This window comes from Chamaea fasciata, unplaced genomic scaffold, assembly GCF_029207755.1.
Source record: "Chamaea fasciata isolate MVZ Bird 193981 ecotype frontalis unplaced genomic scaffold, bChaFas1.0.hap1 SCAF_13, whole genome shotgun sequence".
Classification (NCBI taxonomy): domain Eukaryota; kingdom Metazoa; phylum Chordata; class Aves; order Passeriformes; family Sylviidae; genus Chamaea; species Chamaea fasciata.
Window position 1 is genome coordinate 1,028,027 of NW_027094098.1, and position 20,952 is coordinate 1,048,978.

At 45.4% G+C, this 20,952-nt stretch overlaps 1 protein-coding gene across 5 annotated transcripts in view; it reads left to right on the plus strand.

Moving 5' to 3' along the window:
• Window positions 1-20,952, plus strand: part of LOC136296449 (high mobility group protein HMG-I/HMG-Y-like) — a 64,734-nt gene that overhangs the window by 37,485 nt on the left and 6,297 nt on the right. For 2 of the 5 annotated variants that reach the window (XM_066195567.1, XM_066195565.1), the window contains exons 2-4: window positions 17,403-17,613; window positions 18,163-18,279; window positions 18,719-18,766. In XM_066195567.1, the coding sequence (XP_066051664.1) occupies window positions 17,524-17,613; window positions 18,163-18,279; window positions 18,719-18,766 (255 nt within the window). In that variant the 5' untranslated portion in view covers window positions 17,403-17,523. Of the gene's footprint in view, window positions 1-7,952; window positions 8,196-10,045; window positions 10,360-17,248; window positions 17,277-17,402; window positions 17,614-18,162; window positions 18,280-18,718; window positions 18,767-20,952 lie in introns of those variants that run through there. The other 3 variants (XM_066195564.1, XM_066195563.1, XM_066195566.1) reach the window with 3 other exon arrangements.

Consider the following 20,952-nt stretch of genomic DNA (forward strand, 5'->3'; position numbering starts at 1 on the left):
TCCCAGCAGTTGTGATCCTGTCAGTGAGATTAGAAACAATGCATGGCATGCGAAGTCTTTGGAAAGAGAGAAAATCAAAGCCCTGGTGAAGAAACAGGGATAACAAAGTGGGGTTAGACAAAGGAATGTGGGGATACACGTGAAGTGCATGTGTTGGAGAGATGGGGCAAATAGACTCCTTTGGAAGAATGATGAATTCTCAGAGCCTCTGGTGTGAAAAAGGAAAGGCTGGTGGAGGATTCATAAAATATACTAGGAATGAGGACAGGGATGGGAGACAGGGCCCTCCTACAGAGGCCTGGAATTAGAGTAGCTGGATGCAGGGGCCTCCTGCAGCATGAGAGGTTCCTTCTTTCTCTCGGGGTGACACGGCACCGGCACTGGAAACCTGCCCTTGGGCAAAGGCAGCAGCCTGTGGGAATGTCCTGGGCAGATGGCAAAGTAAATCATAGTGCAGGGACCTGGGCTCAACCTCATTTGACACTGCAGCTCCTCAAGTCTGTTCCTTTTCAAGCTCGAGGTGTGTTGCTGAAATTGTCTTCGTACAACCTGGAGGTTTTACTGGGTTTTCAGTCAAGCTGAAATACAATACTCTTAACTGCAGCCATCCTTTGGCACCCAGATTTGCAACACTCATGAGTTACAACCAAAGAGCAGCATCTGTTTTGAGGTGTGAGTTAAAACCATCCTTCTGCAGGTGCCTTGCACTTGGTCTGTGCCCTTCTCCTGCTTGTTCTGTGCAGCCCAGGAGAGTCACTTTGGAAGTCTTGGGGTGTGAAGTGAGGACTTGGACCCCAAGCAGCCGTGTGCTCCTGGGAGGTCTGCAAGGCTGAGGGTGCCACTTACGGCAGAGGCGTGCAGCACAACGGGACTTGTTATTTTTTAACCTCATTGTATCCCATTTATGAAATGTCTGCTTGAAGGTATCTGGCTGTGTTTGTACCATTGTTTTGTGCTGCTGTGTGTCCTGATCATGGCTGTATCGGGGTGATTGAGGGGTGGGAAAGGCAGGTAAAGCTCTGTCTTGATCACAACTTCTGCCCCAGCTGTCTCGGCACACAAGTTGAAGTCATCTTCCCATCTGCCCTTTTTCAGAGGAGTGAGACCTCCTCTTTCAGCTCTTAATAATATGAAGACTTAATAAACACAACTTTTGACTTCTCCCTTTTCTTTCATTAAACACATTACCTTTGTCCCGTGTTTTAGCACCTTGGTGTGGTGGCTGGCAAGGGTGGGACCAGGGCCTTGCCGGCTGATGTGATCTCAGTCGGGCTGTTGATGTGAGTGACGATGTGTCTATTCAGAGATAACCACCCACTTACTAACATACTTCATTTGGCTAAATGGCTGGACAATTAAATTACTTGGAAACACCCCTTTTGCGGCTGCTGCTGCTGTGTGATGGAGGAGCAGAGGCCTGTTGTAGCTCAGTACTGGGCTCATGCCGTGTAGTTCTGCTCTTGGGTCTTGAGTGCAGTGATCACTGTTCCTCTTACATTTGCAATGAGTCCCACCCTCCCACACAGGGCATGTGTGAGGGTTTAGTGTAGGAGGATGTGTGTGGGGCTTTATAGCCCAGCTCTCTCTAGCTTCCTTTCATTCTGAGCTCCCACTGGCTGCTTGCCGAGGGTGTTGATAGCATCTTCTTGCTCCCCCACTTTGTCACAGAACGTAAAATGCTGGCAAAACAGGTTTCTGATTTGGATCCGGAATCCGACATTTGAGCAGCCGGGAATGCTAACAGATTGCCAGGACTGGAAGGCTTCACCTGAGGTCTGAGGAACTCAAGTATGAAATAGCTGTATTGCCAAAGGCAGTGGGTAACGTTGCTTTTAAAAATTTCTTGGCACCTGAAGCATGGAGAGTGGCTAAATATAACATTAATCTTTAAAAAAAAAAGGTTTGGGAGAATCCAGGAAACCAAGAGCTTGTAAGCCTGGCATCTGTAGTACATAAACTAGTAAAAGCTGTAATAGACAAAAAATATGTTTTAACAATGAGATAAACACAATCAGTTTGGGAAAAGTCAGTGTGGTTTATGTGAAGGCAGGATGTTTGTCTTGCAAACCTCTTGGAGTTCTTTGAAAAGAAAGTAGATGAGAGTGAAAGAGCTGGCACTAGATTTCTGTAAGACTTCTGACAAAGTTCAGAATACCTTATTGGGAACACATGCAGACACTGCAAAGAAGAGATGGTCCTGAGATGTACAAATAATTGGCAGAGAGATAGGAAACAAGGTGGGAGAATGGTGTCAGAGAGTTTCACATCTCAGTGCTGGGATTTCTAATGTTGAATCCATTCAGGAATGACCATTGAAAACAGGGGGAGTGAGACTTCAAACTAGTCTGTTAAAATTAAAATTTTCAAGACAACAAAGATGACGGTTAACAGTGAAGTATTGTTGAAAAATCCTGAGACTGAACAGCTGGCCAGTGAAATGGTGGATGAAATTTCAAGTAAATAAATGTGCAATGAGGTATGCAGAGAAATAGGGATTGTTATGTGTCTAAAATCATGGGCTTGGAGTTGACCAAGATCTTGGGGTTATGTCATATAACCTCATGAAAGCATCAGGTTGAGCTTAAGAGAAAGACAAACCAAATAAAAGAAGCTAAGAAAAAAAACCAAAATAAAACAACAAAACCCAGGAAAACACTGCGTGGTTCTGGAGAGAGAGATAGTGATTGGTTTTAGTCTGGTTTTGGTTGGCTTGTTTGTTTTAATTTAAAAAAGGCTGATGTGCTTCCACCTTGGATACAACACTTGGTTCTGCTTTCTTTATACTCAAGCAGTATACTAGACTTGGGAGAAGTCCAATAACAGCTTCTGTATAGGGTTGAACGAGAAGTTGTCCTCAGCTCGGAGGAGACGTGTCCGAGAAGTATAGCAAAGGTGGAAGAGCTGTTGACTGCCTTCCTCTACACAAGAACAAGGGGCTTCCAAAGAAAGCCTTGGCTTGAACCATCAAGAATGTTCTTTCCTCTTCTGTTGTAGGGTGATTTTTCTCATGTACAGCAGAATCATCTCTGCTTTTCCCAGCTGAATTTCTTTGCTGAGAAGGGAAGACAAAATCCCCCTAGGTAAAGTTTTGTGTGACAATTTATGCATTCATCATGCTAGCCCAGCCTCCAACTGGCTGTGGAGGGGGTTTCCTCACCCAGATGAATCACTCACTGGTATTTATGCCATACACGCATGATAATCTTTTTGATCTCTGTAGGCATCTGGGTTCTTCTGCTTGGGTGACTGGCAGCCAGCCTGGCTCATCACAACTGGCAGCTGCAAAGGTGGAGACTGGCTAGAATAATCTGGAAATGGATAAGACCCTTTCTGGAGACCTCTCTTTTGCTTTGAAGGTGTTGCACGCTTGATTGCCATGTTTGCACCATTGCTTACAGGCTGCCCTGTGTCATCTCTGTTCTCATAGCCCAGGGCCTTCCGTAAGAGCTGGGTAAGGGGGGAGAGTGAGAATGGGGAGTTAGAAGGGGCAGGGCTCAATGTGGGCTTCAGAGCACCTGCATAGTCTTATTGGATGCTAAATATACTGAATTTGCTCTCTGCAAATCCCCATCAATCTGTGGCTTAACGTGCCTGGGGAAGGTGTTAGGGTGGACAGTGTTTGGTCACTAGCGGGCCAGCTCCCACCTACATTAGCACATGGCCCCATCCAAAGGTCACTTGGGAGGGCTGAGCAGGGCTTTTTCCTATCATGTAGGCTTCCTTTCTTTTATGGGCATCATTACAGACATGAGCTCTGCACCTTGTCTCTGTGCAAGGTGTATGTGATGTTTAGGTCATAAAGATTGAGTCTTGCATTTGCCCCTGGACTTGAGGAGAAAAATCAGCCCTTACCAGGAAAGCCTGTACAAACAGCTCTTTTCCAATTCATTTCCACTTTTCTGTCACTCCCCCTTACTCAGTCCTGTTTCTCTGGCACAGTCATATCAGCACACTGTTATTGTCACCTTTAATAAATCCTTGTGTGTCTAGCAGAGTGGTGTTTTGGTGGCTATGTATCTGCTTGGGAGTCCTTGAGGCTTTTCCTCTGAGGAAGCTATGGAGATTAAATGGTCTGCCAGAGTGGTGCTGCTGGAGTTACAGAAGAGAGAAGTCAAAAGAGATCTCTAAATGGCATTCCCAGAATGTTGAAGTGCAATTGAAGTGTGCAGAAAAGAATGTGGAAGGAAAAAAAGATCCTAAAAATAGACTTCCCAGTAGTTTTATAGTCAGATTTTCCTAGTGTTTGGTTTCTAACAGCTCGTAATCAGCTAATGTTTGTGCTGTCAAAGCAGGTGCTTGACCATCTCTGCGGGTTCCACGTTGTGTTTCAGTGACTGGTGGTTTCTGAAAGCCCTGCCTGCTCAGCAGTGAGCATAAATGCTCGTGGGTATCTTGGTAATGGGGGAAAAACCTGCAGGTTTCCCTCTGGGAACTGTGTGGGCAGAGTGCCGCTGTGTGGTGACACAGAGCACGGCGTCCTTGGCACGGGGTGGGGGCTGAAAGAGCGAGCATCTCTTCGTCGTGGACGGATGCCCGATTTCTTCACGGGGTTTGGGTTGCGCCTGGTAAAGGAGCAGGAGCGACACTCCAGACACTTCTGTTTTGGTTGTATGATATTTTGCCTTCCCTCTTCTCCCCAATAGCCTTTTCACAAAGTTTTTGGTACAACGTGTTATCTTCCAGTTGTGTTAATGTCATGTCTTTCCTCAAGGGACAGGGAACTAAAGAGGTAAGAACAGGACGTGTATAGGTAATGTGCTGTGTTCTGAAATTTTGTCCAAACAGTATGTTGCAAATTGTTTCAGCTATAGACAACACAAATTCAGGGACTCAGGGCCGTGCTTTCTTGTACCTGTGCCAATGCCAGAGCTGTACTGTGATCATACCTCTAATAGAGTGTGCATTCTCCTACAGTGCTTGTACTGAGACTAAAGTTGTCTTAGTCACTCATCCTGGCATCCTCATAACTTGGTCATTTGGCATTACTAATAGGTCTTATACTTTAATTCTTGCTTTGCAGTGCTTTTTAGCTTATATGCTGTCTGTCGTTGTGCTCCAGGGAAGGGAAGGCTTCCTTCTGAAGTTGTTTGTTGTAGATTGAATGGGAAAGAGAACAACAGTAAGCAGCAGCCACCTTGCCAGGGGCATAGCCTGCAGGCTTTCCCTGTGCTATAAGCCAGGCACTGTCTCTGCAGCTGGGCCATCCATATGCTCAGTGGCTCTTTGCAGACATCAAACCAAAGCAGGCTTCGTGAGCTCTTCAGCCTGATCATAAGAAATTTGGTAGAATTTAGATGAGTTTATGCGAGCTTCCCCTTTTCACTGTCCCATTCACTCTTGCAAGGAGGATTCAAGTACTGGTGTCTCAAAGCTACGCATGGGGTACATGTTGTGAAATCAGGGAAGGGAGCATGGTATGCACTACGTGGCACCTTTAAATACCCACACACCCCCTTTGGGTGTGTGCTGCTCTTCCCCTCAGCCTAAAGGATAGTCATGGGCCTGAACTGTTTCCCTCAGAAATACACATCCTCCTCCCTATGTACACCAACCCCTAGTCTTCTAGTTTCCCTCACAGTCCTCCTTCATACCCAGCTATCTGCTGGTGGAAGGTTCATGTTGTGTTACAAAGGTCCTTCCAGGCCATCCCCAGGCCATTTTTCACAATGTCTCCACATGGCTTTATCGACCAAAGTGAGAGCTCTTTCTAATTCTAGCTGCACCTTTCTTGCCTGCAGCAAAGCTGTTCCCTCTTCACATTCTCAGTTGTCCCACCTTCCTTGTCTGCACATTGTCAGGAACAGTAACTGTCTCTTGCTATAAAGGTAGAAAAAGGTCACCCTTCTTTACCAGCTGACAGTGCTTATGGCATTGCTTTGGCAAGATTTATTCTGTCCATTGCAAGAATCAAATTCTATCACTGCCTGTAATTAATTGGCAGAATTTGGGGTCTGAAATTGTAAAATATTCTTTAACTTTCCTAGTATCAATCACAAGCTTTGTAGCTGTAGAACCAGCTGGATTTTGAAGCTTCAAGTAACACCCAACCAGTTCAGGAGATTTTGCAGCCATGGAGGACAAGTAAAAATTCATTCTGGTCCCCAGGAATCACCTGTTCTGGCCCTTTCCTAGATAATTCTGCATAAACATGCTTAATCTCAACTTAGTTATAAACTTCATGTCACAGAAAAGAGGAGTTACCAGACACTTCATTTCTCAGGGAATTATTGTTACCATCTGTACCTATCCTAGTGCGTGTGTGACCCATTTGTAGTTTCTCCATGGGAAGAGGCTCCACAAATTCATAACTTACTCCAGTGCTTTGCTGTCCTGACCATTAAGTCATTAGACTTTCCTCAGTGTTCAACTTAACTTCTGCATTTACACTAACTCTTTATCCTATTCACGTGTTATTACTTCTCTTGATACTGCACTACGCTGTGTACTGGAAAGTCATTGTCACGTCCTTTCTGCTCTCCTATCTCAAGGTTTAACAACCCAGTTTCTCAGTCTTTCCTCATAGGCCGTGTTTTCAAAGCCCTTTTTTTTTTTTTTTTTTTTTTGAGGCCTTCCAGCTAGTCCACAACTTTCTCAAAGTGAGATTTTGTAACCCTGTGTCATCCAGAGAGTTTGAATGAAAGAATTAAGAAGTACGGTATTGTGGGGCACACTTCCATTACAATGATAAAAATAGAGCATGGCAAATCTATTTCTTATCTTGGGGAAATCACACCTCAGCCTAATCTCCAGTTAAAATATTCATTAATACAGACTGAATAATAAGCACATATAGAACAATTACTATGAATCCAGCTTTCCTTATACTTAGCAGATATGGGTTTGTGCACATGAGAGGTTCTGACAAGATCAGGATGGCAGTGAATGAAGCTTTTTATACGCACCTGTCTAACAGAAAGGGATTATACACAAATGAATCTTCAGTTGGTGTTAGCCTATATATCTCACACTGTGCCACAGTGACCGCTCTGGTTTCTGGAAGAGTGAAGATAAGGAATAGGAATACAGGCAGAGACTTGCACTGCGTTGTGGTGAAATCTGGATGCTTCCTAAAGCAAGCTGGTAAGTGTCTTGCAGGCACAACCTAGCCCTTGTGCGGGGCAAGTCTTCCTGCAAGTACATGAAATTCTCTGGGAATATGAACGTCTTGGCAGGTCACTCAAATTGTACTAATTTGCCCCCAATTCATCTAAGGAATCCTTGTACTCTGTAGATTTGGCTGCTGCTGCTTTTCTGCTGATTGATCTAGGTCATGCTTGTTCCTCCTTCATGGAACCTCCAAAAGGGATATTTCATCAGAAGGTGCAGTTCAGCTTCAGCCCTTGGCCAGGAGCTGCTCATCTCCATAGCAGGAGAACTGCCCTTCTCCAGGGTGCTCTGGGACAGGTACAGGGCTGCACAGAGCAATGAAGAACTGGCCAAAGAGTGAAAAGAAACAGCAGTGTTTACTGGATGGAAGGGACAGCTTGTGAAATTAAAACATCATGTCGTGTTCCCAAAGGACTCCTGTGATCTGTGGCTGTTCAACCACAGCAGAGGTTTAACAGGGCTCAAGGCTGCTCCTGAAGTGGGCACACTGCTTTGGTCCCCCACTTCCTAAAGGTACTAATATTTGGAGATGAGGAGAGGGGTACAACAATGTTTTGGGTTTTTTGGTTGGGGTTTTTTTTTTTAAGGCTTTAGAGTGTGAGACTTAAGGATCTCTGTCTGCTTAATTTTTCAGAAAAACAGTTTGAGTGGACTTGATAACTGAGCAGGGGAAGCTGGGTGCTTTTCTGAGAAAAGTATGATAGGAGCCAGCACCTGCAATCTGAAAGCACAAACCAAACTGTAAATTAGGCACCCTGTTTAGAGAGATTAGCCACTGGAACAGCTGTGCAAGGGCATGGCACATTCTCCATCCCCTGAGACCTCGTTATTGGCAGCTCCCTGAAAGGAGGTGGTAGCCGCCTTGGGATCGGCCTCTTCTCCCAGATAACCAGTGGTAGGATGAGATGAAGTGGCCTCAAGCTGTGCTGGAGGAGGTTGAGGTTGGACATCAGCAAGAATTTCTTCACAGAAAAGGTTCTCAGTCAGTGGAAGGGGCTGCTCAGGGAGGTGGTGCAGTCACCCTGCCTGGGGGTGTTGAAGAAACAGCTGGACGCGGCGCTTGGTGCCATGGTTCGGTTGACATGGAGGTATTTGTTCAAATGTTGGATTTTACAATCTTAGAGGTATTTTCGAATCTTAATGATTCTGTGATTGTCTTCAGGAGCACATTTTCTGGGACTGATGGTTCTGTCAAGTGTGAGATTTTTGGGCACAGTCCAAGAATAATGATGAAATGTCAGTCATTTATATACAGAATGATGAAATCATTTCTCTTAGCCTTAAATACTTAAGAAACTATGAAGTGTGGATATTAAATTAAAGACACTGTTCTTCAATATGTGCCCAATAGAGATTAAATAGGACTCCATGTTCCAATTTTGTATCTGACATTTCCTAACTGGGAGTTTAATTTCTAGAATATTAATAATGTTCTTTGGCACTTGAGGACTGTCAGCCATCTCTGGTTTGGTGTTGCAGAATCAAGTTTAATATTGACTTGCTGGGAGGTATTTGTATGAAATGCAGATTTCTTCATTTCATACAAAGCGTAGCAATTCAAATTCTGACTTGGTCATTATGATTACACTGTGTTCATACAGCATGTTTACAGCTTTGTCTCTAGTGATATTAAAAAAAAAACTTTCTAAAAGTCATTAAAAAATGACAAAAGTTAGCATATTTTCATATGGAACAGTAGTGCATATGCTGGAGGATATTTGATAAATTACATATATGCATTTAAATCAACAGGCAATAATTTTCAGGTACTTGATTTCATACACTATTTAGTGATTTTTGGATTAGACGTTGTTTCAGGGGTGATCAAAGAGCTCTCTTGGCGTTTCATGTTGATTTTGCTTGATTAGTGCTTTGGAGCTCCAAACAAAATCTTGAGCCACTTTGCCTAAGACATTAAATTATGTGGTGGAAAATTAATCTCTTCCCAAAGAAAATGCTGTCTGGATAAGCCCGATGTCACCTGGTTTGTTAATAACCTAGTTTGTTACCCACACTGTATGTGTGGGAAACGGGAGTAGAGAGAAAAGGTGCTGTTCCTGAGGTCACAGAGAAGCACATGGCAGCCCCAAGGACTGGACACACTTCCAGAGCCACTGTGAACAGCTTTAACCACAAGATCATTCCCTGTCTATAAGGTCGAGATTGGTGTTGTTCCAGACTGCAGTAAATTATTTAGGTGCTGTACTTAGATTTAGAGAAGTTACTGAGGAGCTCAAGTGATGCAAACCTTTTGTATGGATGACTCTGAGGGATAAAAAATGATCTTCAGTTTATCCAGTGGTACTGTCACCGTAAGCAATTTACTACGTGACATAAAGAAAAGCTTCAGATTTTGTCTCTAAGATACCGCAATGGGTTTTGTGCAGGTACAGATTGAGATATTTTAAGTCTATGGTTTTGCTAATGGTGATGTGCCCAAAAAACCCCAGTACAGGTGTCTCAAATATGTCAAGGCAGTCATGAAAAGTCTGCATTTTCCTTTGCAAAATACTTTTGGGGACTTTTGTGAGATCTAATGGTTGTTCACAGAATTAAGACAAAATACCTGACTTAGAGCCATGCAACATCTCCTTTCTAAATACGTTTATGCTCAACTGAGCTCAGCTTCCCATTTTTATTTGTGGCTTAAAGTAAATGCCCTGAGCACATTTTGCACTCAGATTAATAACCACTTTATCATCACAAGCCTTCCTGGGGCTGCCCATTTGGGGTTTTTGTTTTGGTTTGGTTTTGTTTCTTTCATAAAACAGGGTCAGCATGGTTCTCTCTAGCATTTGTAAAGAGGGAAGTGCGTGAATGATCTGTGCCCTTTATTCAGATCATTCATTTCACGTTTGGAAACTGGCCTTATTTTCAGTAATCAGGCCAGTCCATAGAAGCTGGCTGGTGTAAGTGGTCTGGTTGGGGATTTTTCTTGGTTTTGGTTGCTGTGTTCAGTGTGTGATTCCAGGCGGGTCTAGGGGAGCGGGGTTTCGCTTGCAGTCACTGCTCAGAGCTGCCATCAGAAGGAGATCTCCGGCAGCGCTCGCGCTCTTTCCATATCACACACCGGGAGCGCAACCACGGCGCTGGGCTCGGTGTGGGGCTCCTGAGATGAGTGTGTGCCGAGACCTGGGTTAGCTGCCTCTCACCAGTGCAGGGGCTCCCAGCTGCTGGAGACCTCTCCTCTCCTGCCTTCACTGCTAGCTCCGCTGGGGCTGAGTCAAGTGGTGCTGCCCAACTTCTCAACAGGTAAATCTTGTTCCTTTCCTACTGCGTCATCTGAAACGCGTACGCAGAGCCCATCTGCAAGGCGCTGGGGTTCATTAAGGTGTGGGGATTAATGAATTGCGGGTTGGTAATTGAGAACCTACTTTCAAGCAGTCTAAGGTACAGAACTTGCTGCTTCGTGTGTCCCTGTGCCGCAATGCCCGTCCTTGGCAGGAAGTGCAGAGGGCCGTTTCCTGGCTTTGCACAAGTGGACAGTGCTTTGCAGATGTCAGTAGCTGAGCTGTACAAGATACTCTGTAGAGGAAAAAGGCTTGATGCTATCTCAAATCAAGTAACTGTGATTTTTAAATTCTTAGTAAACACAGATTTTTACTTTTCCTGTTACTGTTCTGTAAATAGTGTTGGGTTTTTCTCCAGATTTAGCTCTGCAGTGCTTGGGGTGCTTGCTTTTTGATGAAAGTGTCTGGACAGAGACTTTAAGATAAGAGTCCTTTAGAAAACATTTGGGTCCTTGGCCAAATTCCCTGAGGGAGGCTTGTAATGTGTAATGCTAGGGAGTCTACAATCCACACAGGAGTCTCACTGATCTGGCTTGATTTGGGAGAAGTGCTGGAAATGTCCTGAGTATGAATGAAAAGTGTTTCAGACCTCAGGCCTCAAGACTTGGGATCCTGGGTCTGGTACAAGGGTTTCCTTGGCTAGAGACAGTGAGCTGAGCCGTGCCCCCTGCCTGCTGGGGTTTGGGAGTGGGTGGGAAGCGCTGTGTGGCTCTGGGGAGCACAGCTCCCCAAATGCTCTGTGCCAGGTCCCCAGGGCAGGGAACGCCACCTGACAGCTTTGGGCCAAACTGGTCCCACGAGCCTTCAGCTTCCCGGGGAAAGAGGGTGAGGATGTGTCCTTCTGCTCCGCAGGATGTAGCTAATCCTGAGCTGTATTTCTTCAGCTGCCACCACCTCTCCTTTGTGCTCCCGAACACGACGTGGGGGCGGCTGCCGGTGCATTCCTCTAATGATGCCTTGCTCTGTTCTCTACTGCTCTTAGTGTCACTCTGCAAAAAGGGGTTCTTAGTGTCACTCTGCAAAAAGGAATTACTTAATCCTCAATCCCTCCACCTCAGGTTGAAGGGAGTGTTAATACTTCATTGCTATTCCATAATCTTATAGAGAGAAAATGTAAAGTGTAGAAAGATTACATGACTTGCCAAGTTCAGAGTCAGGAAGAGATTCCACAGTGCTTTCCCATGGCTTCCTTGGATCATTAACTGCCTCCTTGGTTTGCCTGCTCTGACCATAGGAAGCCTGGGACTTTGATAGGGCTTGGAAGCTGGTGATGCTGAGGTAGGATTGAGGTTGAACCCTCCGTTGTGGAATTCTGTGGCAACCTTCACAAAAAGTCGTGTGCATGTGGACACAAAGAGGACCTCAGCACAGCCAGGACTGCGTGTGTGGCTTGGCTGCTGCACAGGCAAATGCAGAGCCTCACTTTTCTGAGGAAGAACTGAGAATCCTTTAGGCTAACTACAGCCGAACCATGGTGGTATTTCTGTGACTAGTTGTGGTATGGATTAAGGTGAACACGGTGCCTCTCAGAGCAGTAATTGCCTTAGCTGTCTGGACAAAGAAGCTGACAGGCAGTGCATCAAGCCAGGCTCATTCGAGAGAGCTCTTGCAGTGCCTTGATGTTGTGCTGATGCCGGGCACTGAGGAGCTGGGAGGGAGGAAACAGAGCCTGTTCATGTCCCCAGTCATTGCTGGAAACTCCGTAGTCATCGGCCCTTTTCCCATGTAGCTGTGCATGTCTCTAATATTAAAAAAAAAGCGCTCCTGGCCCTGTTTTCTGGTAGATAGATCTTTAGTCCATAAACTCCTGTGCCTCCTTTGCTGGCTGTGTCAGAACAGGCCCAGGCAGGATGGCCTTTGCCTGCCTTGCTCAGGCACTTTGCCCTCAGCCCCATCCCCAGTGAAGCTCAGCAGTCAGGGAGCTACGCACCAGTTTGTGGATGGAGAACTGAGACACACAGGGCACTTGGATTAGGGTGGCACAGAGGAGTCTGTGACAAAGTTGGAAATGTAACTCTGTTGAGCTACAGATCCAACATTGAGCAAGTCTCTAGAACTGATGTGATGGAAGCCTGTACGGTTCCTGTATCTTTTGTCCTCTGTAGATTTAAATAGTTTCCATCTTCTGACCTGGGTATTTTATCAGTCAGGATAGGCTGGAGGTGGTGGAATAGGTTGCTGGTTGAGTAATTTTGGAAGCCAATGCTATTAACGTTAGGCAAGAACTGAATTTTCCCCACTGAAGTGTTGCTTAGCCCATGCTTCTCAGATGCATGTGAACTTAAGTTAGTCAAGCTGTCTTCATTGAAAATAGTTTTGAGAGTAAGAATCTATCATACTCAGAGTGCTGAGATCATATTGGAAAGCGTATAAATGATAACCAAAATGATCAGGAGATATGGTCACATCTAAGAAACAAATGTGTTGGTTTATTCAGCTAGGCAAGGTGAGGGAGATGTGTGATCTGGTAGAGTTTAAAAATGGAGGAGAGAGAAATGTTGCTGCTGAAGGACTTGGTGATGCAGTAACAAGTGACAATAAATTGCTCATTAAAAAAAAACCCAAGCAGAAACAGGTAAGGAACTAGAAGACTTTTAAGCATGAGATAAAAGAAGGTTTAGACTTAGTCACTTAAAGGAGTCAGGGAAATCACCTAGAGAGGTTAGTTATGATTTTGAGAAATGATTTATGAGACGGTGGCAGTTACCTTCTGTTGCCACAAACTTGATTTAGTAGCCCATAAGTTCCTCTTTTAACAGAAAAGTCTGGCAGAAAGGGCACATTTGCCAGAGTGTTACTGCCACTGTACTTTCCCAAAGGAGCTGTTCCAGTGCTTGGCTAGCCTGCTTTTCTGGTAGAAGTGTCCATGGGGAACCACAACGAGCTGTGTTACATCTTGATCTACTGCGAGATCTGAAAAGATGTGCACATTTGATTTCTCGGAAGGTGAAAGTAATTTCTCGTAATACAAGCACAAATCGTTATTGCCACAGTTATTGGAGTGAGAGTTTTCTCCCTGCCTGGCCTTCTTAGTCCTCTTCTTTGGATGTCTTGACTAACAAAACCTTTTATCCTCCTCTGCTTGAGGCAGGGCTTGGGCCAAATTTTTCCTTCAGTCTTTTACCAGAGGGAACAGAGTGAACACGTTGATGGCAGTGAGGCTCCCCTGGGTTTGCTGTCACACATGACAGCAGCACAATGGCGCTGTGCTGCTAAGTGGGAGTTGTGCTTGGGAGATATTTTTTCATGTTATTATAGAGACAGCGATGGAGTTAAGGCTATAATGCAGATCACACTCCTATTATGCTTTGTAAAAGGCTTTGCAGCTTTTATTTCATGAGTGAGCACTGCAGCCAGAGAAGCGTTTCTGGCAGTGAATTGCACATGGCTCAGGGGTTTAGTGCAATGTCTCAAGGATCCCTGTGTCATACCGTGTCTGTCCCAAGGACATAGCCTAAAATCTGACCTCCCTGAGGAAACAAACAAGGGAGGGGTTCTGCCCTTTAATTCACCTGCCCAAGTCAGCAGCCTCATCCCCAAGGCTTCCTCTGTAGTCTGTGGAAAGGGAAAAGTCCCTCAAGAACACTGTTCAATACTCTGTGTTAGGCTACAACTGCATTGCCCCCAGGAGGAGCTTTTCATTCCTGAGAATTTGTGATGTGGGGAAAACTGGCTTTGTACAACTTAGGACTTAAATCAGGTGTGAAGTACCATGGCTGTGAGGGTTCCCTGCCCTCTGCCAGGTGCCTGAGAGTGCATTTGGGACATGAGGCTTTCTTTTAGGTGACATCTCAGCAACGCAGAGGTCTCAGTACTGCCAAAACCACGCATTCACATCCCTGTGCCATTTGCAAAGCTGTGTCTGTGGCTGACATCAAGGTAGTCTAAGGCCCACAAACATTTGGATAGGTTTTCTAGATCTTGTGTCCTTGTGGACACAGTGTCGGGCTAGGCTTCAGCCCTGCTGGCTCCAATCCCAGCAGGGAATGCAGTGACCCTGGAAGGTGTACTTGGTTTTCGGTATACAGTGCAACTCAGCGTGGGTTTGGGAGTTTATACGTATACACGGTAAGTTGTTGAGACAGAGTAAAATTGCAGTGGGTGCTTTTGCTTTGTCTGCATCTTGCTTGAGTCATGTAAAGCTGACAAAAGCCCTAAGGGCTGATGCTTGTATAGTTTTGCTTGTGTGTTTTGTTTTTTTTTTCACACCAGGCTTCGAGAAGGATGTGCCTTTGGTGGGTGATGGGAAGGTGGAAGAGAGATGTACAAAGCAACTGCTATCTCCTGGCAGTCTCTGGCATTTATCTGCAGTCCTGCCTGTTGAAAGCTGGCCAGATATGTTAAAGGCATTGTAGGGTGTATTAGTTTAGTAAAAAAAAAAAAACATTGTGCAAAAGCTGACTTTCTTTGCATCTGGGCAGAGTTTAATTCCATGCACTGTGGTTGCTCCCACTTGAATAATGACGTGCAAAATTTGGATTCCATGCAAGTGTCAGTTACAGTGAACTCTTGAGAGAGGTTGTGGCAGTAAGAGCAATTGCTTCAGTGTCTGTCACGACTGCACACATTGTGTTAGGATATGGAGTGAAGGTTGGAAGTTTCCTTGCTGCATCTGTCAGTGACACTGTCAGATTCTGCATGTCCAGCCTGTGGTGACCAAGCAAAGAATGCAAGCTGAGACTGAAAAATAGAATAAAAATGCTTAACTTCACCCTCCCATAAGTACAGCCTCCCCTAGATAAGCAGCTGTAATCTCTGCTCAGGGGTCTGGCTTGGACAGCACTTTCACACTTGTCCATTCCCATGGTGATATCTGTTCCCTTTCCACTGGCAGCTGAGGGAAGGCTCAGGCTCTGGAGGCTTCAAGCTACCTTTGCAGCACATTGGGCTGATCCAGGAGCGGACTGTGTGATATGAGCTGGGCCTGGCTTAGACCTGCCTTTGGGAAGAGACACTCCCCCTCGGGCAGTCCGGAGCCTCAGTGACGCCTCCTGCCTCAGGCAGCTCCAGATGCTTACACCAGCCCATTTGAGCCCCCATTCTGACCAGAAAACGCAGGCTCAAGGAACTGTAGCTGGCCAGAGGGTAGAATATTTGTCGTCCTCAGCTGAGGTCCTCTCATCTTTGGAACTTGAACATCTAATCAGACTACAAAACTGTGCCTGTAAAAGCGTAACTCTTCTCTGAAAGAGACTGCAAGTGTTTCATGCTTATCTCTCAGGGACTTGGTGGCAACTGTGCATGGCTTGCAAGTAGAAAGAAATCGTTTTTTTCCTGTAACTGCCATTCCTCCAGATGCAGCCTGAACTCAGAGACCTGAGCTGTAGTCTTTCCATCACCCTCTGATCAGAGGGTTTGATAGGAAAGCTGAGTGTGCAGCAGCACCTGTGAGCTGGGGCCTGACAGTGTGCACAAACAGGCATCCAGGGAGTTCTCTCTGTGGGGCTGCTCGTGCATGAACTGGAACTGAGCCCAGCTGCTGCCCTCCAGCATTATTTTGAACAAAAAAGTCACACTCTTCTACGTGGTGCAGCTGTGCCCTTAGTACTGCCTTTATTGCCTCAGGTAGAGCCTGCTGGAGGGGCCTGGGGACTCAGCAGTGCTCAGGGCTGGGGAAAAGAGCTCTTTAAGCTTGCTGTTGTTATCTTTCATTTAACAGGTGGAAAAGAAGACACAGAACAGGTAAAGTGAAGAGTTGCAAAAAACCAAAAAAAAATTCTCAGGTGATGGTTTTGCAGGGATGGTAGAAATGCATGGTTCATCTAGATACTCCTGCTTTCCTAAGCAATAAATGATGCTACTTTCCTAACTGCGCTATTCTCAGCTGTGTATTTGGCGATAAGAACTACTGACAAAAGAGAATTCAGCCGGCACTGCTGACCTGTGTCCAGCTGAGCTCAGCCTCCTCATCCCCTCCCATCTTCTTGAGCCCTCCCTTGTGTGCCAGAAGGAAAGGAAAGCCAGGGTCTGGAGGTGCTGTAAGTGGACTGAGCTCAGATCCTTGGCTAGGTTTTTTGACTCACACGCAAGCAAAACTTCAGTGACCCCCACATCTCCTAATGTGCCTGGGATTCAGGTTTCTGCTGAGGTTCTGGTCAAGGTCTCCCTTCCTCTTCCTGCTTTGGGATGTGAGGGTGTCCAGGCTGGCAGTCAGACCTCCACCTTCTCTGGCAGGCAAGCCAGAGAGGAAACCTCAGGCAGAAGCGGGGAAGGTTTCCTACATCCTCGTGATCTGGGTTATGTCTCAGAGCAAACAATTTGGCTGAGGGCTCATTCCAGCCACAGCAGGCACTAAGCAGAGCCTGGCGCCAGGGAGGAGGCTGACAAACCTGCTGATTCAGACTTCCAGCAGACAAGCCCAGTGCTCAAGTTTCAAGCAAAATCGAGGTCTAGGGGCTTGTGTTGTCCTGTAGAAAACAGTGAGCCTCATGCAGGACCGAGGGCTGAGTGCGCTGAGCGGGGTCAGGCCATCTCTCCAAACAGTGCCTGTTCAATCAGTGACTAAGAACAAACTCTGGAGGGGCAGCTCCATAGCCAGACTTCTTAGAGTTTGTACCCTGGGACTTGATCTCTCAAGCATCTTCATGCAAGGCTCTCTTAGCTGTAGATTTTGATCTCAGGATTAGCACTGGTATTTGACAGTAGAGGAGCTCCAAAGGAAGCTTTACTCTTGACTGGTGCATTTATAACTCAGCACCACCACTTTATCTCCCACCTCCTTCCTTTTTGTGCAGAGAGTGGAGCCCAGAGAGCTGCAGACATTCTCTTTTTTAGTTCAGATAAAATAGGGGAAGGTAAATGCAGATACCAGCGTAGTCCATGTCTGGAGCAATTCAGCTCCTTTGGCCAAAAGCCTCAGAAAGCTGAGGAATAGGCCAGGTAAAAGAATGGTTCTAGAATATTTATAGAGCCATTATGCTCCCAAATACCTGCTGGGTCCTGAACTCTGGCAGCTGATGGAAACAATAGCAAGCTGCCGTGCCTGATTCTTTCTCATCATTTCAGCCTTGCAGGTAGAGGAGAATCCATAGCAAGATAAAGCAAAATAGAAGAGTCAAGTTTTCTTTCCCAGTCCAGGAAAAACAACCTGTTGGATTATAATCTGCAAACAGTGGAGAGTGCCAGCATGAGCAACGTGAGGCCAGAGAATCCCATGTCATCTACACTCACTGAGGGCCTGAAGAGAAAGAGGGGGAGACCAAAGAAGCAGACACAGGTACATCATCATCCCAAGAGGATGCCTGAGGATGCCATGGCAGGAGCCTGATGGGATTTGCAGGCAGCCCTGGAAAACTGCTTGCTAACAAGGACAGGGGAAGGAGAGGTGTTCTGTGGTAGATGCCGGGGCTACCCAGGACAGCAGCAGGATCTGTACCCTGAGAAATCTCAGCTCCTGGCCTCGGAGGCACCTCTGCTGTGACAGGCAGTGACAGTTCAGCCAGGACATGTGAAAGGGGCTGACCAGGTCTCTGTTCTACCCTGGAGACTTTCACATTCATCACCCTCTGTTTCTGCACCAGTAATTGGGTAGAGCAGGCAAGGCCCCTTTGCCAGAGTTCTTGGAACTTACTCATTTCCCCAACCCTAAAGACAAAGAGGTAGGAGTATTGCTGATCGTCTTCTAATGCGCTTCACAAAAGCAGAGACAACCTTAGGGATCTGGGGACTCTTAGTGGGGTAAGGCAGTCCAAGACCAACCAGAATGAGAGAACGTTAATTGTTTCAGGGATCGTCCTGCTTAAATGATGTTCTCCTTTTATCCCAGGAGGATGGTGGAAACACAGGTAGTGTCCCACAGGATGCTGTGGAATCTCAGCCAGTGAAGAAACCACGAGGAAGGCCAAAAGGAAGCAAGAAAGTGACTGTTCTAACTGGGGGAACGGTGAGAGGAAATGGCTTATTTTCATATGTATTTAATGGGGGAGAGAAGCACTGCCAGAGAGACAAGCAGGGATGCTTCCCTTAGCTTAAAGATAGTGAAAGTTGCCCCTGATTCAGCTCAGGTTTAATTGCCACTGTTGGACGAATCAGTTATTGTGGTTTTAGTCCTTACTCACCTCCCAGCCTTCCTGTGTTTCCCCTGTCTGTTCAGCAGTTTCCTCCCAGTGTTTCTCCTCCACCACTGCCAAATAATCACAACCAGTACAGTCAGGCAGGTGTTTCCTCCTCAACTGTCTTCTCTCCCCAGCTTTTGCTTTTTCTGCTACTTGTGAGACGAGACCTTTATACAAAGGTCACCTTGGCCGTGTTCAGTGGTTTAGTCACAATGCCCAGCAAATCTGAGAGCTGACAATATTTTTCCTCCTTTGCTTTCAATAAAGGCAGAACCTCCTGCTGGGAAAAGGCCAAGAGGGAGGCCCCGCAAGTGGGTGAGTACGGTATTTAGTCCTTTCCCTCTTCTCCAGTCACAGATCCTGGGGAACTTTGAGCTGTGTTTGTCCTTCTCAGACTCTGTGTCTGCCACAACATTCTTTCAGCCTTGGTAGCCTGGAAATAATTAGAGAAGCTCTGACTGCCTTCCTGATGGCCTCCAGGATTCAGCTACTGAAGAATTTGGAGAGCCCAGGGGAGGTGCTGTGCTTAATTCAAGACATACTGGACTTCCACAGTATAGCACTTTCTCAGGCTTGGAATGTCAGACCAGAGATTCCATCCTTTCTTACAGAGAGGGATTGTCTTCCCAGGAGACTTGAAAGACTGAAGCAATTGCTTAGCATGTCCATTTGTCTCAAAAGAAGAAACTTAAAGCTAAAAGAGAAATTGGATGAATGCAGAAACTTTAAGTCCTGCCATCAGGAGACTCTTTCATGCAGCAAACAAAGGATTAGTAAGAATCAGGAGCTAAGAATAAAACATTTCAGGTGTGAAAACAAGACAAAAGTCTTTAATCAGTAAGGGTACTCAGTCCTGTGAACTGTTAATGGTATGTTACCTGTCATTAGGAGTGATTAAAAAATCTCTACAGGAACCACAAACCGTTGTTTAGTGTGCCTCACAAAAATTGCTAGATGCAAACCCAAGCTGTGCACTTGCTGCTGGAATCCACAGGTTTGTTGTACAGCTGTGGTGGCACCGAGTGCTCAGGAGGGAAGGGAACACTTCTGGTTCAGCAGAGCCAGAGGGACAGAGCACCCTGTGAGGACCACGCAGAAGGCGTGGAACAAGTGTTCGCCAGCAAGGAAGTGCCAGGATACGGGAGAGATCACAAGTCTGTTCTAATGTGACAGTGACCTTGCCATTGCAGGTATTTCCTGGATAGTGGAAAACTTTGCAAACCCTGTGCAGAACTTGCCAGACAAGGGAACTGTTCCATAAATCTGTTTGTTCTCTACAGTCTAGTTCAGCACGCTGCTCTTGCTCAAAGCCCATGGCTTTTCCTAAGCCCGTTTATATTGTGTTACTTGAATACACTGATTAGGGAAGCCTGTGTTACCAGTGCTTAAAGCAACCAGCTGTGCAAACTGGGGTCCTCAAACTCTGTGGAAAATCATCAGAGGCAGAAGTGGCAGTGTCTTACAGAACAAAACTTTACCCAGTGGATTCTGCTGGTGTCACATGTGGACTGACAAATCTCAAAGACAAGCAGGAGGACCTAGAGTGTTTAGCATTTCAAAATGTGTCGTTTTAACTTTGGTTAGTGAAGTATTCTGATGTTTCAGTTCAGAACTAAACAGCTGAAGAATTTTTGGGGGTGTGGTGGTTTTATGTTTGCTAAATTTTGTTTATTAACTGGGAGGTAGGATTTTGGGAGAAAAAGGCAAAATAGGCTCAATTTAAAAGTAAAACCGATTTTATTAACACATACTGAGAAAGAAAAGAAAAAAAGAGACATTCAAATACTTCTTTCTTTTTACTACAAACTGTTTACTTCTTTATTTAACACAGAGAAAACAATGATTTTTAGTCAGTTGTAATTATTTAAACACAATTTTGTATTATTTTGGGAGAGGAGATTTTTTAGAGTTTATGGAGATACACGCTACAAGAAAAGGTCTGGTGGTTCTTAATGTTACACCATAGAGAAGATTTTAGAGATAGAAAAAGAGAATCCTTGCTTTGTGCTAAAAAAGCATTCTTGAAACAGTACCCCAAACATGCAGAGGCCCATAAGCAGCTTAAAAAGCTGTTAAATGGGTGAAACTGCACAGAATCTGCAAAATTCCAGGCAGTTGAAGGTTTGTGACATTAAGAGCCACCAGACCTTTTCTTCTGGTGTGTTATCTCCATAAACTCTAAAGAGACTCCTCTCCCAAAATAATACAAAATTGTGTTTAAACAGTTGCAACTGACTGAAAATCATACTTTTCTCTCTGTGTTGAGTGGGAAAGTGAACAGTTTGTAGTAGGAGGGAGAAAGTATTTGACTGTCTCATTTTTTTTCTTTCTTTTCTTAGTGTGTTTTAATAAAATCTGTTTTACTTTTAAATTGAGCCTGTTTTGCCTTTTTCTCCCAAAATCCTATCTCCCAGTCAGAAAACAAAATTTGGCAAACGTGAAACCACCACATAAATGGTGCATTGGCTAGGAAATTCGAACCAAAACCACTACAGGGGGGC